Source organism: Leptodactylus fuscus, chromosome 1, assembly GCF_031893055.1.
Source record: "Leptodactylus fuscus isolate aLepFus1 chromosome 1, aLepFus1.hap2, whole genome shotgun sequence".
Lineage (NCBI taxonomy): Eukaryota > Metazoa > Chordata > Amphibia > Anura > Leptodactylidae > Leptodactylus > Leptodactylus fuscus.
Genome location: NC_134265.1, coordinates 172,389,742 through 172,410,030, shown reverse-complemented (window position 1 = coordinate 172,410,030; position 20,289 = coordinate 172,389,742). Strand labels below are relative to the sequence as shown.

Below are 20,289 nucleotides of genomic sequence, written 5' to 3'. Positions count from 1 at the left end.
ACATTCTATTACAATTGGTTGTACATGGCTCTCTCTCTCTCTCATGAAGTTTATAGGAGTTATGGTAAACAGCAGGGTAACAGGATCAATAGTCCCACCAATTTTATTCATATATCTTTCAGATATCCTAGAAATTTCTGGTCAATAAATGTTACTTGTACTCATGTAAGTGCAACGTGACTTGCAGATGCCTCTTGTGATGTGTATGGAAATTAGGTTCTTATCCTATAATTGCACATTAGCAACATTGTTACAGTGTACAGCCACATGGTCTTGATACTGGTAAACCAATTCATGAATGTCCTGAAACCATTCTAACAAAAATTAGGCTATATGCAGGTTAGAACTGTAGCCTAGTATACCGGTAAACAAAAATTACACCTAGGTTTTCAATCATTTCAGGACAAGAAACTGGTGGATGAACAGTATCTATTCTCCGAGAAAAAAGATAACATATAGGACAAAGTACAAAGTTTATCTTGACAATCACGTCACTGTCTATCCTTTCTTTTGGTTTTGCCCCACCTAATATATATGATTCTGAACTACCTGATAACACTGGAAGGATAAACTAGCATGAAAAGGTGCAGAGGTCTAAATGGAAATCTGTGAGCCCCACGCCCCATCATTTTCCATTTATACTAATGTGTCCTCTTACATGACAGACAAAATTCTGGGTCATTCTAAGCAGAAAATCTTGTGTCACTGCAGTATTTGGTGCAAGAAACGGCTTAAGCATGGCTTAACTTTAGTATGTTCTCATTGATAACAATGGGAGACAGATTCCAGGAGGACTCTGTTATGGATGCTGGTGGCAAATTCCACTGTGTGAACAAACCCTAAGGAAAAGTTTATGCAGTGGAAAATGAGCAAAATTAGACTTCATTTTCTGTCATGGGATGGCCACACCAGAAAGCAGTTGGAGGGCATTGGCATTCCATTGCGGATTTCCTCTGCTGCTTAGGCCCAGATGAATGGACCAGATTAACAGAGACTCTCAAGCCAAGGAATCCATGGAGAATTTGAGCAGGATGCTGATTTGTTCCTTATCCTGCAAGGATCTTTTTATTAATGGGAGGCAGATTTGGGTCGGAATCTGCCATGAATTCGGGTGTGGAATCCGCTACCAAAACCCTGACCCATTCTGCATTGCTAACAAATAAGCATAAAAGCAATATTTAGAAGACAAGACAAAATGCGTTCCTTGTAAATAACCATTGTTCAATAGTTTCAGCTATTATTAATATCCATTCCTAATCTAAATCACAAGAAAGTAATATCTATATCCTTTGTACATTTGCTTAAATAATGGTAGTTATATGTATCTGTGTATATGTAGGAAATCAGGGGTAATACACATCACAGGAAATCAGATGGTACCTGCAACTCAGGCTTTGGGTCTGGCACATCATCCAATCATATGAGATATTAGCAAATTAGATATTATAAAATATTTCATATCTTGAATGTAAAGTAAAAGTACAATTTATTTATGATCTAAATTGTTGTTCACATCTGTGCTTGTGACTCCGTAGGGGATTCCGATCCCCTACCTGCATTTTTCGCCCTAGTCGGGCAATAACTGAATGGTAACCACGTGGTTCCCATGATAGTCTATTGGGTCTGAGGGATTCCAATAGTAACCGGCTATTTTTATGCCCAAACTTATTCAACATTGTAATACAAAATTATAATGTAGACAAAATTCTACAGCTAGATGACACGTCTGTCAGATTTAAAGCAAAGGCATTTTTTAACACCATGTTTGTGACTAGATCTGTCAGGCTTCAGTGTCAACAAGCCTATTTGCAGTTTTCATAAACAGCAGATGACATGAATGACCTGGTTTTACCCTGTATGCAGATAAGCAAGTTGCCACAGAGATTATATGCTGAAAACAAAGACTTTACAAGGGTTTGCTAATAAGATTAGCAATTTGACTTGTTTAGTAAGTATGATGTGTAACACCCAAGTTTCAGTGTTCCATTGTTTAGGAATAGAAAATGATTTATGACAAACAGGAGACCCAAATAACACATCCTGCACCTCCATTGTTACAGATGCTACAGTTAAACAGATATAAAACTGGTCTGCTCTCTAAAAGACTTTTCACCACTACTGAAAAATCTGTTAAGTAGTTTAATTTCCAAAGATAAAAACAATTCTGCAGCATCTTTTCTTAGAATTATGCATTGTATTGTTCCTATGTTATGACTCCTGGAAATGCATGAATAAGTTGACAACTGGGCGTTACCACCCCATATAAAAATTTATTATTTTTTATTATTATTATTATTATTATTATTATTATTATTATTAGGGTCTCTCTACACAGTCTGACACTGTCAGCAGTGATTGGACAGGATAATAATTTATTCAGATTCATAGTACTAGTAGGAATAACAGAGGTACAACACAGAGTTATAAGAATAGATGGCCCAGAATGCTTATATTATGGTATATACTCATGATATGTACACATTAGAAGAGCTTTAAATAGCATTGATCTAAGACTTAGGCTTGTATTGTGCACATATTCATGATTTCCAGTCCACACAATCCTCCAGTTAAACTGAATATGAGAAATAATAGTCTACATCCAGTCTTTTATGGTAGATTTCTCCTGCGGTCAAGGCTTCTCAATTGAAAGGCTTGGATAGTGTACTTGAAGACTATCTATCCTGAAGTGCAATAACATTGCCATTGATGCTCATGACAAACCATTTCTTTCTCCTCTATATACTTAGACAAATAAGTGCTATTTTTACAAAGTGTTCAGTATGTCGATGCCTCCCTTTGGCACTAGAGAAATGTCTTACATAATCCCCTTGTTGTAATAGCAGACAGGCGGTGTCTAATGGTGAAATAGAACATATGAGCCCTTCAGGATGTACAATTATAACATGAGTGACAGGACAACAAAATGAGTACACAGTTTATGGCTTACAGCCAGTTTGGCTATGTATCAGATCTACCACATGCATTTAGAAAATGCCATAGGAGTATTATTTCTGTAATGGGTGAGATCACCGGGTTACTACTAGTCACATATTTATTCCATTTTTTAAATATTGTTTGCTTTACTCTGTTAAATATGAAAAACTGCAGAGTTGTTGTTACTCTAGGAAAATACATGTGATGTAGTCAAAATAATGAGCACTAGAAGTGTATTTACTTGCATGGGCCATACCTGCTGATTTAGTCAGGTATGGCTAAGTAATGTGTATGCAGCCTTCTATCTCTCTCCTGAAAGCAAATGTCAGAGGACATACAGGTTACAGTTAGGAAGATAAGCCACTGGCAAAGGTGTCTGACAGGTGGCTTTCTCCCCTCTCCTAGTTCATCACACATGTGCTGCTTGGCCAAGCTAAGTGTGCATGTGAAAAGGAGTCATCATTGTATGGTCGACAGCTACGGTATTTAAAGCATATGGTCAGCTTAAATAAAATAAAAAATAACATTCATCGTTCTATCCTTGCTATTCCCCTGATCAATTTGCTGTTTTTCTTTTTAACATCAGTCCACCGATTCATATGAGAAAATAAAAGGTTCCCTCCAAGATGGAGAATCAGAGATTCAACACAAAATTGTTCAGAGCAACAGCAAGAATCAAATGATGAAAGTTATTTGGTGACAGGTCCTCTTTAAATGGGTTTTCCCACTAACTCAGGTTATCCCTTATCAATAGGGGATAACTTGAACATCAGTGGGGTGCAAACACTTAGACCCCCACTCATCAGGAGAATGAAGGACTTTAATCCCCTGTTCTGAATGGAGTGGTGGTTTCACAATGTATCCACTGTTCCATTCGTTTATAAGGTAGTGCTGGAAGTAGCCGAAGTATAGTGCTTGGCTGAATAGGGGATAAATTGCTTTAATGGGAAAACAATATCCCCTCCAGCCACACATATGAGGGTCAAAAATAGTAAACACTAGATTAGGAAACAGATGAGCGCAGATATTTCACATTTTTCAATATGTTTGAATAATTGCACTTTTTGACTAGTCCATTAAATGTAACAACTTCATAGAACTGCACCATTCTGTGAAAAACTGCAATACTACTGGTGAGTGGTGAAACCCTAAACAAACCTGGTTGCTGGAAAAGCATGTACATGACTATGATAGCATATGTAAACATAGCAAAATGTATGTAGAAAACAAATGTGCATTTATATAGACTTCATTCTAGCATGCCACTTGTTTCACAATGCTGCCGGGAGCTGAACTACAGACCTTGTACTGTTTTGTAAGTAACAGAAAACCGGTCCATATTTGCTGTGCTAGACAAATTCTTCCTTAGATGATCAGAAAGGTCATAGAAAGACCAGTAGGGCAGACAAAACTGGCCAGTCAACCTAATATATATATACCTTACTGGAAATATAATACCAACCTAAATGCTGCCTTAGACACATGACAAAATAATTTTAGTAAGTGAAGCTACACATTGTACTCAATGTGTAAGTGATGTTAGGCTGAGAAAGACTAAAATATATCTAATAAGAATTACCGCATACTCATCTAAACCGCAAGATCAATCTACGACCTTTTAACACAAGTGCATTGCTAATTCCATCGTCATCAAAAAGACTGAGGTTGGAAATACTATACTACAAAAGTATTGATCTATCTACATTGATCTATGTAGAAACTAAATGAGATCTTCTAGATGAAAGATGCATTCCAGTTATTCTTCAATAGTCACTGTCATTTCAACAAACTTTGCATACATCAATAGCACAAAAGAATCGAAGAAAGTACGCAATGTATCTTTTCAGAAAAAAATGCCTTGTTCTCCACTTATAACTCACTCTAAATGTACTGCTAAATCCATCATGGAAGATAAGATGTTCACAGAAGGATCAGATTACATGCTGCCCATGGAAATCAATAGAAAGGGAAGAGGAGCCATCCGATTTTCAAAGTTATAATTTTGGTGTGGCCAAGTCAAAGTCAAATATTGCAGAAGTCAAATATTGTAGAGGGACCTGAAGTGAGCAGTCCATTGGAGAAAACCTAACAACTTAGTTGAAGTGGTTTATGGGATAAAATGCCTCTAAGCTGATGTGCAGGTATTCAACAATTACCAAAAATATTTAGATGCAATTATTGCTGCACATCAGAGACTGAAAGCAAAGGTTCACATACTTCTGCAATTCACAGAAATGTATAATTGGATGACTTAATTGGATCAAATGAATGAACAAATCTAAGATTTTAAATTCATTTGTTTGGTTTGCTTCTCTTTATCTATGATGTAGTTTTAGGTCAAATGTGTACAGTAATATAGAAAATTCTGAAGGGCTCACCAATTTTCAGGCACCACTGTATCACAAAAACAACCGGTATAACAATTTTTTTAACGTATTCCCAAAAGGCTTTGTCCTTTAGGTTGGAACTTACTACTATTATTCCTTTATGAAACATTTGGAATGCTCATCCACTAATCATAAAATCACTATATTGTTTCAGATTACTACCTTACACATACCCTTACACATTACTACTTTACACATTACTTTTCAGTGATGCAATTAAATGTGGGCTACGATAACGCCCCATTAATTCTCATAAGAAAATATATACTTGTAGCTTTGTGTATGCATTAAGGTCCTAAGGCCACCCAGCACACATAACTCCAAAATAATTTACGATCCATTTGCATATTTCCTATCATATAACATCTCATTATTTAGGCATAAATATAACCACACAGCATGGAGATCAGTGTGGAAGAAATTGATGCTTTGAAGATGAAGCTGGGAGGCAAACCAACCTCTGCGCCACCTATGTGCTCATCAAAGCTCTCAAAAGTTAAAGAGAAAGTAGAGATAAACCACATATTGACCAAAAAAGTCAAACTGTGTGGTCTCATAGTGTTAGATAGGTTTATTTTCATGGACTCTTCTTGCCCGTTTGTCTCTCTTCAGTCTTGGTTTGCTTTAAGACAACAGCAAACTTAATACAATAAAGCGTGGTATTAAATGACCTCAGACAACTCTTTTTTTCAGAAAAGCTCAAAAAGTTATATGTGTCAAAAGGCAAAAGTTGTGCAATGCTGTTCAGCTCAGCTCCAAGCCTGCATATGAAAAAAACATATTAAGTAACTGTCCAAACATGTGTAAAGTGTAAAAATGTGGAATGGAGGAAATAAAAATGCATTGTCGTTAGCAAAAATTAAACCGTATTTGCCAACCTAATGAAACGAGTCACAGCTTTATTTCTGCTGTGTGTGTAATTCTCCTTATCCTGTCCATGTCTTCAGTTCCAGATTCATAACTATTTGTGAGAAGAGAATCCAATTTATCTGATCGGAATTATCTACCTATTGAGGATTTCTGAACCCTGTAAAAACTGTTAAAAGGCTGGCAGTCAAAGTCTTTTACTACATGGAAGTAATAAAACCTTTGGAATTACGGAGAATAGAATAATTGCATCCAGTGATCTACACTATGCACTGATCTATCTCCGCAAGAGCATTGGATTTGCTTTAAAAAGTAAACACACACTGGGGGAATTTTTTTTTACGGTGTATTTCCATAAATTCATTAAAATCTAAAATGTACAAATCTTGTGAAATTCACCTCAAGATAAAATTGTGATTTCACTGCTGGCAGATATGATTTTTAATGGTGCCCATGTAGTAGAGTGCAGTTTCTTTCGTGCCTTTTGTTATAAGGGTGCATTCACACTGAGTAAACGCGCGTGTATTTTTGCAAAATACACATGTAAAAATAAGACTCCCATTGACTTCAATGACATTTTACAGGCGTATTTTTACAGGCGTATTTTTACACATGTAAAAAATATTATTGAAGTCAATGGGATAGCAAAATTTACAAGTGTAATTTTACTCTACAATTTAGCGTATTTAGCATTTACTCAGTATGAACTTACCCTAAAGGTGCATGTTATAAATCCATTGTAACATGTTGCTCCAGATAATTCACACCCACTTTCACAGTCAAGAAAGCAGAGTGACAAGCATTGGGTAAAAGCATAAAAAAGTCTTTAAAGAGGACGTTTCATGTTCTCTAAGGGTGCATTAACACGGAGTAACGTGCCGCGTGATGTGGCACGTATACGGCGTGTGAGACTTTGCACGCCGTAAAAGCTCCCATTGATTTCAATGGGAGCCTGGATCGTATACGCCGCGTTATTTTGCGGCGTATACGATCCAGGCTCCCATTGAAATCAATGGGAGCTTTTACAGCGCGCAAAGTCTCACACGCTGTATACGTGCCACATCACGCAGCACGTTACTCCGTGTGAATGCACCCTTAAGATTGTAAGTGTTATGTACTGCTGCAAAGCTGATGGTATGCTGCTGACAGACTCCTTTTAAAATACAGACCAACCAAAGGAGCAATACAGAACGCAGTGACCATATGGACCATTGACACAATAGTCTGGAGATGTCCATTGTGGCCTATGAGAGAGAGAGCAAAGCTCACGTTACAGTCACAGGGAGCGGATGCTTTAAGATGTGACCATCAACTATTGTTAATGATGATCCCTATATTATCTATATATAGGTGATAACTATCATTGAATTCCCACACGTGAGGTTGTAGGACTGCAATGAGAGTGGCTGTGGTGGCCACTACAAAGAAATACTCTACAGATCAGAAAGTGTCAGCTTGTGATTGGGCTTAATAGCTAGCATAAAAATTGCAGGATTTTAGTTTTCTTCTTTTTTTTTTCATAAATACAGATATTGACAACTGAAAAAAAAATCACCATCAAATTCTTTAAAAAATATGTTTAACATAAAAACATGAGTTGTGGTTTTCAGAAGCAGTAACCCCTGATCCAAAGAAAATGTATTTCCTAATAGTCTACTGAAAGCAGAAGAGAAAATGATCTCATTCAGCAGAACTATCGTGTGACCAATGACCTTAGAATCTGCAAAACTGTCCAATATATGTAAAATAATAAACAAAATGCAAAACTTTGCTGTTTTTATTAACTATTTATTTCAACCCTTACTAGTTACCACAAGAATATCTACATTGGTGTAGTTCCCTAGAGTATGCTTACTATAATATTTTACTATGTACAGTTACAATTCTCATATTCTTATAATAATATACCTCTGTGTGTCGTATTAAATAAATATAATATGCCATCTGAGATTAACTTCCCACAATATTCTACCCTTTATACCCAACCTAAATACAAATGTAGGTTTTTCTTATTGTGTTGCTATGTACAACAGTATATTGCTTATGAAAAAAACTTTTATAAGTAAAATTAGATTTCTCAACTGAACTTACAAATCTATATGAGTACACATAGGAAAGAACACGACTGTAGTTGAAGTCTATAACTGTTACAGCAATAGCCCTTTGCCCTGTACAGATTGTACGCTGCATTGTATGCATATTGCTGTAAACTGGTTATCAATGGCTGATAAAGAAAGACATTCAACTCAGCTGACCTTAAGCCAAAAACTGCTGCTGAGCTACGTATCCAAATATCAAAGAGATGAAGAATACATAAAACATATAAATTCTCTATCTATCTATCTATCTATCTATCTATCTATCTATCTATCTATCTATCTATCTATCTATCTATCTTTGCCTCTTTCTGTATATCACTCTATACTTATTATTAATTATAATTAGCTCTATTATTATAATCGAAGCATGTCAGCTATACCAGCAGAATTGCTGGCGTTTTCCATATAAGTATAATAAGAGCAGGAAGTGTGGAGAGGAAAACATTGTGGAAAAAAACTGCAATGACGCCGAGCGGTGAGGAACACCCCCCAGTACTCGTCTATGGACGAGTACTTTCAGGAGGGGCACGTTCCCAACCACTCAGCGTCATGGCTGAGCAGTGAGGAATGCCCCCTCACAGCACAGAGCTATGGACAGACTGTCAGGAGAGGTGTTCCCAGCTAGACTGTCAGGAATGCCCTTCTTACAGTGAAGAACTATTGGTAAGTGCACCAACATCTCTTCACCCGGTACTCTTCAGCGCACTGTCAGCTTTCTAGCGGTGTATAAAACCACATGTGCCCAAGGACACAAGATAATCTCTTTAAATATACATTCATTTACTCACATATGGATTTCTTCTACTTTTCTACCAGTCTACTTACAGTAATAGATTACTAAATACCTATTTAAATAATCCAGAAATCTAGCAATTAATAGATTAACAGAACACTATAGGTTGTTTCTCGGATTTTCACAATTCCACAAGGACTCTTGTACACCTTTCATAATAGAATAGCAGGCAAATGGTAACTTACCTGTACCCCGATATCTATGCAAACTCGACAGAAACTTGTGCAAGTCCTTAGCACTTGTGTCTTTTTGACTGTATAGCAGCAACTTCTTTGCATCAGAAAACAACCGAGAAACTCTAAAATAATGCAAACATAAATCATAAGAACTATGTACAAAAAAATGGAACATTTCGCTATGGCATATTATTTGGTGAAGGAGCTAACAATCAGAGCACTTCTCTCAATACTCAAATGTCATTTTCAGCTTAATACCTTCAAACTTTGGTTTTTGTATCTATATGGTTGTAACTGCTAGCCACTGCTAGTATAACTTTGATAGATGCTTGCTTAAAATGTCTTTGTCTCATACTTCCCAGGTGCTTGAAGTTAAGAATGGTCTAGCACAGGGGTAGGGAACCTTTGGCTCTCCAGCTGCTGTGAAACTACAACTCCCAACATGCTCCATTCACTTCCATGGGAGTTCCAAAGACAGCAGAGCAAATATGCATGCTGGGAGTTGTAGTTTTGCAACAGCTGGAGAGCCATACGTTCCCTACCCCTGGTCTAGCATTTCTAGCAGTTCTGTGGAGATCATGCAGCTGTAGGAGAAGGGAACCAGCTTTCAATGACAGCCAGGCTTCCCATAGAGAAAGCAGTATATTACCGTTACTGAATTCCTGATCATTTTTTACATGGTGCTCAATGGGGAATTCAGAAAGCATCTATGGCCTTCCTAGGATTAATATGTCAGCCCCAATCACAGGGAAAATCAGCAACAACAAAAAATTAATGTAATATTAAAATGTCTCCCAAAGTTCTAATATGAAATTATAGGCAACACAATAATATAAATACAAAAATAATTATGAAATACAACAAAATAAAAAAAATCATTCAGGCTGAGGACACATTGCCGAAAAAGCTGCTTTTCTTTTTGCTGATTTTGCAGCTTTTTTTTTTTTTTTGAGCCACAGCCAAGAGTGCCTTGAAACCGAATAGGTAATATAAAAGAAACACTTACGGTGTAAAGTGGCGATGATTCTGCCACGATAACTTGCAGCAGAATCAGTGCTGATAAAAAGACTCTCACTGACTTCAATGGGTTCCGTCTTCCGCGCGGAACACATTGAAATCAATGGGTTAAAATGCCTCCCATTGATTTCAATGTGTTCCGCGCGGAAGACGGAAGCTATTGAACTCAATTGGAGTCTTTTTATCAGCGCTGATTCTGCCGCAAGTTATTGTGACAGAATTAGCGCCATTTTCCTCCATGTGAATAGACCCTTAAACCTCTTCCTTCTGCTAAGCCCACTCCTCACTTAGGCTCAAAAAGACTGCAACAAAAACCGACTTTTCTGCAAGGAGTAGTATTAGACTTAAATAACCCAAATTTAAAAATAAATGTTATAGCTTTCAAAACTGCACGTACAGTACTAGAAAATCTGATCGCCCTTTCATATTCATTTAATATGACATACTGTATACATCACAAAACATTTTTTTACATAACTTGGTTTGTATGAATGCCATGCAAAGCAAGACATATCAGAACACATGCTTAACCCTTAAGTACTATCATGGTTTCTATCATAATGATATGTGTATGGTAGTGGTGTATGATAGACACCATGATAGTACTTAAGCGTTAAAATAGCAGAAGAGTAATAATAATGATATAGAACAATCCAGAAACTTACATGGACCTATTGAAATTTCCAACAATTCCTGGTGACTCCCCTGGTGTTGGATATCGAAAACATGGATTATTGGCATTGCAAATAATCCCCTGTACCCACGGCAATGTCCCAGCAGATGGCATTGCTTTGTTTGGGAAATGGCCTGTTGAAAAGCAAAATAATACAAAGAGTTAAATATAAAATATAGTATTGGGCATAAACAGTCTTGTTAGGAAAATACATAACCCCTCTGGATAGCAGCTGTACAAGGGAGACAACAAGTTAAAGCACTTCATGGTAACACAGCTAGAAGGGCCTGCGTCTCATTACCATGATGTCCGCTGCAGGCTGCTGAAGGAAGAAAATATCTGCATATAAAGAGGGCCAGTTCTAAAAATCTTACATTACAAGACAGGGACTCCAGCTTCTACAGCCGATAACTCTCCTTAATTTTATCTAGGTTCTATGCTTGTCAGCTTCTACGGAACCGCCTGTAAAATTATATTTATCTTGAACATGTCTGAAAATTACGCACAATGATGCTAGGTTTACACCTGCACTCAGTTTTCCATTCTTCAGGATCGCTTGGGTACCCAGAAAAATGGAAATCCACTTAGAAAGCAATTACCCACAGGCTCCATAAACTTGTTTGACCCTGCTTGGATTCAGCCAACATTCAGGGCCCCTTCACACGGAGTATACGCTGGCTGATTCGGAACGTGTAAACGTTCTGAATCAGCGGAGTTTTAAATAGATCCCATTGCTTTCTATGGGAGCCGGCATACATGTGCTCCCCATAGAAATGAATGGGCTGCTTTTTTCCATTCATTTCTATGAGGAGCGCACATATACCGACTCCCATAGAAAGCAATGGGATCTGTTTTATAAGACGCTGATTCGGAACGTTTACACATTCAGAATCAGCCAGCGTATACTCCGTGTGAAGGGGCCCTTAGGCTAAGGCCCCATGTAGCTAAATACATGTGTGTATGGAATTAGGCAGAATCCCATTCACTTTGCAGGTACAGTAAAATGTAGTGTTTTTTTACTGCAGCATTTCCAATCCAGCTCAATGTGGATCCTGGGGCTTAAAGTGTATGGCCATCCAAAGAGTATGTTTATACATGGCAGAAAATATGTTCCATACATATGAATTAAGTGATTTTGGTGCCAAGCATGTTAGAAGTAAGACGAAGCAAAAATTTCTGAACAAAAATTGGTTATGTGATTTCATCTTAAGTCTGATGCCCCACGTTGCGAGAACATTGTGGCAAAAAAAAACCACAGCATTTTATATTACCAGCAAAGTGGATGGAATTCTGGCTAACCCCATCCACACATTTCAAATACACTTGCATTTTTGTAAATCGCAGCATGCTAATTATACCTACGGAAACACTGGCATTTTCCATATAGATATAATAGAGGTAGAAAGTCCAAAGAGGACTTTATAAAAAAATGCGTAGGAAAAAAACGTGATATGTTTACACCATGGCTTTTTCCGCGTTTTTTGCCTTAGCCTAAGGCTGAGGTCCTATGTTGCGGAAACAAAGTTGTTTTTTTTATTCAGATTTTGCAGCCGGGAGTAGTTTCAGCAGAAGGTACAAGTACAAGTATCTCCTATATATTTCCCATTCTCCTGCCTGTGCTTGCTAAAAACGCAAGGGAATACTAATTGTGCACTGGACCCTTTTGACATTAGTCTCCTCCAAACCAGAGAGTTATTATAAGTAATGAGGCTCTGTTTTAACACTTGCAGATATTTTTATTCTGCTGGGTTTCTTCTTGCCTTTTTAACCGATAATAACAGGTCTGTCATAATCTCCAAGCCTAAGAAGGGACCAGCCCAGGATCTAGAACTAGGTAGTGGCTGCCAAATTCTTGCCCTCTGAGTACTAACTCACATGTCATCCGTATGTAAGTGACAGCACCAGATCTATACCTGAGATTAAAGAGTTAGCACTGTCACCTGGGGTCACTTGTATTACTAAGAAAAGTCCACTGTTTATAACTTTACTGCATATTCAAGCAGTTTTCAGGGGAAATCTATCAGAAGAAAAAAAATGTTGAGCACAAGTTACAGTCAACTCAAGTGATGGTGAAAGTGTTGTCTAAGAGTTAAATAAATAAAAAAATAAATAAAGAAAAATATCAGCAAGTGTCCTAAAATCACTGGGATAAGTGCGAATGCCTGCAAATATGAAGCCAAATGGTAATCTGCACATAAAGACTGGCACATGACCACCACCAGTTTTTTTTCAACTTTTTAACTTTTAGAACATTTGATGCTTTTTTTTCCACTCTCGGACCACCCCATGAAGATGCAAGAGGTGCACTTTATTGCATAGGATGTTTGCATAAACCACACTAATAGACCTTGAGCATTATTTTTTCTCTACAAACAGCTGATACCTAGTGGTTACACAGGTCAGAGTGAACAGAGAACTGATAAAAGCTCTTAAACAAATAGGGCAGCCTCAAATGAAATGAAGCAAGTTGGTCATCAAGTAAAGTATTACCCTTTGCCCTGCTAGTTTAATCATTCGCTGACCAGTACCAATACAAGAATCACAATCATTACAAACTTGCTGATATTAATACATGAATAGTTTATCATTTTTTACCCTAAGGCCTTAAATCACATGCACATGAACATACTTTTGATTTGCAAAATACGGACATGTATTTCAATGGGCACAGAAACACAGGAGTAGTCTCTGTACCTGAGTGCCCGGGCTGAATTGAAGAGCTACAAATTATGGAGCAGGTCCTATACCTTTCCGTAATTGCGACTCTATCAATTCATTTGACTGTATGGGCCAGTGAAAAACACGAAAGACACACGGGTTCACATAAAAGTGACATTTTTGATGGATCTAATGGCTATTTAAAACAGGCATAAATGTCCATTTTTAATTTCCATTTTGCATCCATTTAGTTTTTCCATTGTTTAATGGCCAAGTATAATCCATTTTGCTAGAGCATTGCTAGTGGAACTTTATAACCTGTTTTCTATTAAAAGAATATTTAGATGTTAGAGATTAATTAAATATATTACAAAAATGTTCGGGGAGCTTCTTAGTTGGTCCAACAGGTCTCATGACAAGTTTCTTCAAACCTGAACATCATGGCTGGATCGCTCGACTTGATCTCGCCTCCCCACCCCACCCTTCCTCTCCTCTCGTGTTGGGTCATCATCTTTTGTGTCTCTCTGGCCTTCTCCTTCCTTCCTTTCTCTATAACCTACGACCTCTTTCTCCTCTCACTTCAACCTTCTTTCTCCTTGTCTGTCTGCTCTCTCTTTACCCTTTCTTGCTTATGTGTTTTCGCCACCCCTCCCCCCCTCTTGCCCCCCCCATGTGCCTTTCCTTCTCCTGCCCCTTCCTATTATCATCTCTCGTCTGCCTTTTCCTACTCCCCCCCTCCCTTCCCACCCCACCCCCCTCCCATAACTTGGGAAACCTGATGGGACCCTTGCGGGGCCCGCGTCTCCACTCTTAGTAGGCTTCTTATTCACCCTCCTTCCTCCTTCCAATACCCGCTATAATACCCCCCTCATTCCTGTGAAGCTATGCATTGCTGCAGTTACTGGATGACACACAAGTTCACATACTACTTGTATATTAATTTTACGATGTTTTTGATTTTCTCTTTTTGTGTTTTGTTTACCCACGCTTCTTAATGTTACTTTTGCACTTGTATGTTTTATATTTTCGAAAAATCCAATAAAAACTTGTTGAATTAAAAAAAACAAAAAAAACACTTGGATGACCTCTGCATCCACTTCATTGCTTACATGGGTCCATCTACCTACACACCATCATGCAGCTATGGCTTCAGTTTTGTCCTTTCAAACAGCTGACTGTCAACTCCTGACAGTCAGCTGTTTGAAAGGACAAAAGTTGGAAAGAGACTGATTTGATACTAAGTATTGTAAAAACAGAAAAAAATGTTTACATTTTGACCACTATATTTTCTGATGTATTTTGTGGACCTCTATAAGTAATAACTTCTTTACTACTGCTCTGCTACATATAGAGTACTCCAGGTGAATGGATGGGATTACAAGGCTATTAAAAGGCAAAATAGCATAAAATGATAGGCACACAGATGACCTACCAAAGAGCCATGAACCTGGCACACTGCAGGTGGCTGTATAAGATAATAAAGATAATAGTTTTTATACTAGGTCATGTTGTTACGGAGAGAGAAATCAGTGCTTTTTGGTTCTCTGTCAAGGTTTAATGTCCTGAAACCTCTGTTTTGTGCCAGAGTCAATAGGAAACAGCAGTCTGTACTGTACATGCTAGAAAATGCAAAAAAAATAACTCGTAGTCCAAAGAACCATCTGGAGATCTACAAAAATAATAACGTATGTGAGCATTGCACCTCTTTACAATACTAACATAAAAATCAAAATGTCTCAAATATTCTAGGATACTACTTCTTCTTGAAAAGTCTGCATTGGCATTCAAATAAAACCATATAGGAACATCACAGGAATACCTTGAAGATCCTGGGCCCCCAATGGGATCCTTATGTAACTTGTGCCATTTAGAATAGTTTATAAAGTATATCGGTCCATGCTCATGTGATATACGGTGTATGCTCATGTGATGAGCACTCAGATGCACAGCTCGTTACCAGGCGGATTTCTGATCAATGTGCTGTGACTATAATGAGTTATGCCTTAGTGTTCATCACATGACCATGGATTGTATATCACATGACCATGGACTGTATAACTATGGACTGTTTATCACATGACCATGGATTGTATATCACATGACCATGGACTGTATAACTATGGACTGTTTATCACATGGCCATGGATTGTCTAACCATGGACTTATTTTTATCCACTGGGAGTATATGAATAAAGTAAAAGGTGCCTGTCTATATACTGTACATCAGACTAGTTGATGAAAATGGGCAATTCCATCTACAATGAATGTGTATCAGGTGATATTTAACAACAAATGGTTGTTCTGGTTGGTCCATCGCATTCAACATTCAACTTTCAATAGACAAAAGTAGGTGGATGTTCCACGACTACTACTGAAAGTGATGCAAGAACTGACAAGTATTTCCTCAGCCCTCATACTTACATTCATGTTGTTCATAAGGTGGATAAGAAAGTCGTACAGAGATCAGAATGAAGAAGATGAAAAGAGGCCAAGCTATTTCAACCAGTAGCTGCAGCTGTAAGAAAAAAAAACGTACACTACTTTACTATGTGTATAATATGCACTGGATATGAACATGTTAAACAACAAGATGAGAGGACGGCATAAAGCATTCAGCACAGAGGGGCCCCAGTATAATTCAATTCCAAGAACTGCATCCCGTCAACTGTGTGAAGGTTAACTGAGCTAGTCTGATCTCTCTAGGGGACTTTTTGAGGAAAAAGAAAAGCACTCTTACATATGCAGAGCTCCTGCCAATTTCATTTCAGATCTTTTCTTGTGCTCTGCATTCACTTCACTAAAGTCTCCTAGAAACAGAGTTGGGCCCATAAAGTATGTCTTACACAGGGCTGCTCAGAAGTAGAGGTCTGTTTCTAGGAGGAAAGCCCAATTGTCCAGGAAGTGCACCCAGAGGGTAGGTGGCCTCTTACATATAGACAAATCTACAAGCCTTTTTAATTCCGTACATTTCCATCATCAGAGTTTTTCAGGACTTGCTCCCTACGATGCTTTCTAGAACGCAGATACAGGGCTGCTGTATTTGGAATTAACAATTTTTACAATTCGTTTTCCTTTATCTTTACACAGAAAACATAGACAAAACAAACACTCAGAAAAGAATGTCCTGCCCTAAATTTCCATTGAGACAGTTTCACATTCATAGTCTATCATATTGGTGAGTGCTATGGCATGCGGTACGTGAAAATAACAGAGGGTTGAGGGTATTACATTACAGTAAATATATAATCAAGAATAATTTGAGAAAGTTTTTGAAGACAATGAGATAAGGTAAGGAGATGAGGTAATCCATAAAAAAACAAAGATCTAGAAACTAATAAAAGGAATAGACCTCATTAAATTTGTGAATACGGCTCAGGATTTACGTCTTTTAACATTAACTTCCATAATACCAGTTTAACTTTGTATATCCAGTACAAAGCAATCTACTGACGCATGGTTATAAAGCAGCTGTATGAATCCATTTGGCTACACGCTGTGAGGGCATACTGGCCTACAGATGTATCACTGCAGCTTATTCTGCTGCCACTTACTGCAGCTGTTAGGTCCAACAGTGTCCAATAACTTGCCTCCCTATTAGAGATGAGCGAGTACTGTTCGGATCAGCCGATCCGAACAGCACGCTCCATAGAAATGAATGGATGCACCTGGTACTTCCACTTTGACGGCGGCTGGCCGCTTAACCCCCCGCGTGCCGGCTACGCCCATTCACTTCTATGCGAGCGTGCTGTTCGGATCGGCTGATCCGAACAGTACTCGCTCATCTCTACTCCCTATAGATAATGAGCCCTGCAATACTGACCCGTACCAACCCCAACATGTGGCTGTTACTATGGGCACCTTCTCAAGCAGTCTTTTATACCTTAGAAGAGAATTCTCTCAAACCTAATTAAAAACTATCCAATTGCTTTAATTTATATCTGAGGATACTAGCATCATGCATCCAATATATGCAGATTGAAGAACTCCATCCATATAGTGGGCATGCTGGATGTGGGAACTGTTGTGAATATTATCTAACATCAATGTTTCAAAGGTTATTCAGGAAGAATGTGGAAAGTATAGAACACAGTATTACTCAATTGCATGGTCATATCTATCCATGTGTAACGTGAACTTTGGACGCTAATGAAAGCAGTATCAATCTATTGATTTATATTAGAAATACTAGAATCAACAAGCACATGCAGAGGTCAGGCAGAATACCTGGCAAATGATGATGGAATGCATATGGCCAGCTTAAATGAAGTCTGTCAACAAAACTCAGGATAACAACCCAGCCATGCAGAGAGATAGGTTAGGATCACCAGAATCAGTGTTTTCTCCTGTAAACCAGTGGCTCTGTTAGACTAAGGCTCCATGGGACATCCCGCAGCAACAAAGTGCTGTGTGAAAAACCACGGCGGCAACATATTGTGATTCTTCTTGCAGCGCTTTTAACAGAAAGTTTGCTGAGTTTTCCTCCTCGGACTTTCTGTTACAATTATATTTATGGGTATCTATGGGGAAACAGCTGGCGTTTCCGTAGATATAATTGACATGCTGTGATTTCCAAAACCACGCCAGTTTTGGAAATCGCGGCGTGTCTGCACCGTGGTATTTACCACAAAGTGGGCATGGGACTCGCTAGAATCCCATCCACTTTGCACTTACTGTAAAACACCGCAATTTTTCCCATGGCGTTTCCGCCACAAATCGCTGCGTTACTACAGTTTTTGTCAATATGCAAATTAGCTCTTTGGAGAAACAGGGGTGTTGTCTCTTTGGAACAACATCAATGCCCTCATGGCTTCAAATAACTCATTTGCAACAGAGGCACAGATTCACAAGGAGAAAACACTGTTTGATTCAGGTTACCCTAACCTATCTGTAGGGTTGGGTTGATATGCTGGGCTCTAATGACAGACTACCTTTACTGCTAAGGCCCCAAATATCAGGCTTCAGCCAAAAAGAGATGCAGGCAAAACTGCAGCAGAAATGTATCACAGTTTTTCCTACAGCACTTTGCACAGAAAGTCCACAGAGTTTTCCTCTCCACACTTTCTGCTTCACTTATACCTATAGGGAAACTGCTGGCGTTTCTGTAGGTATAATTTCCAAAAATGCAATGGTTTTTGAAATCACAGCATGTTCGCTGTGTATATTTAGCTGCAATATGTGGATGGCAGTCAAAGTTTGCAGGGGCTGTAGAAGGCAAAATTGCAGCTTTTATGCTACGTGGTTCTTTGGCCTCAGGTTGTGTTCACATAGCAATAAAACATGTCAGGAAAATGCAAGCCTGCAGCAGAAATCTAAAGCTGAGCCTTGTGTTTCTGGCAAGGAACTGACGCAGGTTGCCATGCTGGTTCCTCATGACCATTCAGCAGGGCTTCTAACAGTGTGACCTTCTGCCACAGTTCCTCTGTTTTAGCAATGTAAGCCGACTTCTTTGTAATGCCACTGATCTAGCATTAGCAGAATGAAAATTTTTTGCCATATGAACCCTGCAACAGATTCCTATTAGAAACAATGGAAGGCAGTCTCCAACACAGAATATGCATTAGAATCAGAATGTAAAAAGTATAGTTTGAACATAACCTAAGACCTCATTCTCTTCCATTTAAAAAAAAAAAAAATGTGTGTTTAAAAAACATAAAATGTGCCTAAAACCACACCGTTCACACAATTTAATTTTTTGTTAAAATTGAGGTCTGTGGATGGAAAAGGCCCTTAAAATGCTACAATAAACTGGTGCAAAAGAAAATAGGCTCAATAACCCATAGTACCAATCATAATCCAGCTCTCATTTTCAGAAAACATTTTAAAAATTATAAAATAAATCAATATATTTCTTTTGCATACATCAACCTACCGTGTGATGACTTTATATTTGCCAGTGGCTACCACAAAATACCTTATCCTTTTTTTTTTTTTTTTTTTTTTTTTTTTTTTCAATAACAAGATAACCCAGAAAACCTTACTTAACTGTTGGTGTGAATATAACCTAAAACATATTAACATTAGGCTCTTATAAACTGCAATAACAAATAAAACATTGCCTACTGGTGACAATACTGCTGTCTGGTGGTGAGCTCTAACTCGTTGATGCCATATCCATATTATATAGTAAGCAATGATAATAAAGCGAAGGAAGGACAGAAGAGACTTTCCACCACCATATATTACACTGATACCAAATACATGAAGATCTGGAGCAACTCACTGACCCATTCCGTATTTCACAAAGAAACAGTTGGTCTTATTTTTTATCTAATCTTGGAAACAGATGGCACGTTGACCAGACCAGACATGTCTTTAATCACACTAAATCCTTTTACGCTAATATTATAGAGAATATGTTTTAAGACATGTAGTATACTGCACTATGGCTATGAATTAGGCCAATCTGGGATGAGGGGTAAGGATATAAATACCAAAATGGTAAAATGGGTGCACTTGAGAGTGTTGCTATAATATTATTGTTATATACAAGGAGGACAAGTCTTGTATTCAGCCATCCCGGCTGTTATAGTATAAGTAGAAAAGCTACCAGCTGAAATGGGATATCAGACATGCACAAGTTGACACGTTAAAAGAATAATACACCGGGAATTAGCTATATAGCACATGAATTGCTATCCTACAACGTTTATGGAGATTACAGCTTTAAGGACACTATGTCTCTGCC

The 20,289-nt window shown here is 38.1% G+C and overlaps 1 protein-coding gene across 1 annotated transcript in view; it reads right to left on the bottom strand.

Annotated features, from left to right (window-relative positions):
- ABCA1 (ATP binding cassette subfamily A member 1) overlaps positions 1–20,289 on the bottom strand; it is an 89,197-nt gene that overhangs the window by 47,655 nt on the left and 21,253 nt on the right. Inside the window, exons 3-5 of the mRNA XM_075279861.1 lie at positions 16,026–16,119; positions 10,939–11,080; positions 9,266–9,378 (exon numbers count right to left, since the gene is read on the bottom strand). Of these exons, the coding sequence (XP_075135962.1) occupies positions 9,266–9,378; positions 10,939–11,080; positions 16,026–16,119 (349 nt within the window). The remainder of the gene's footprint in view (positions 1–9,265; positions 9,379–10,938; positions 11,081–16,025; positions 16,120–20,289) is intronic.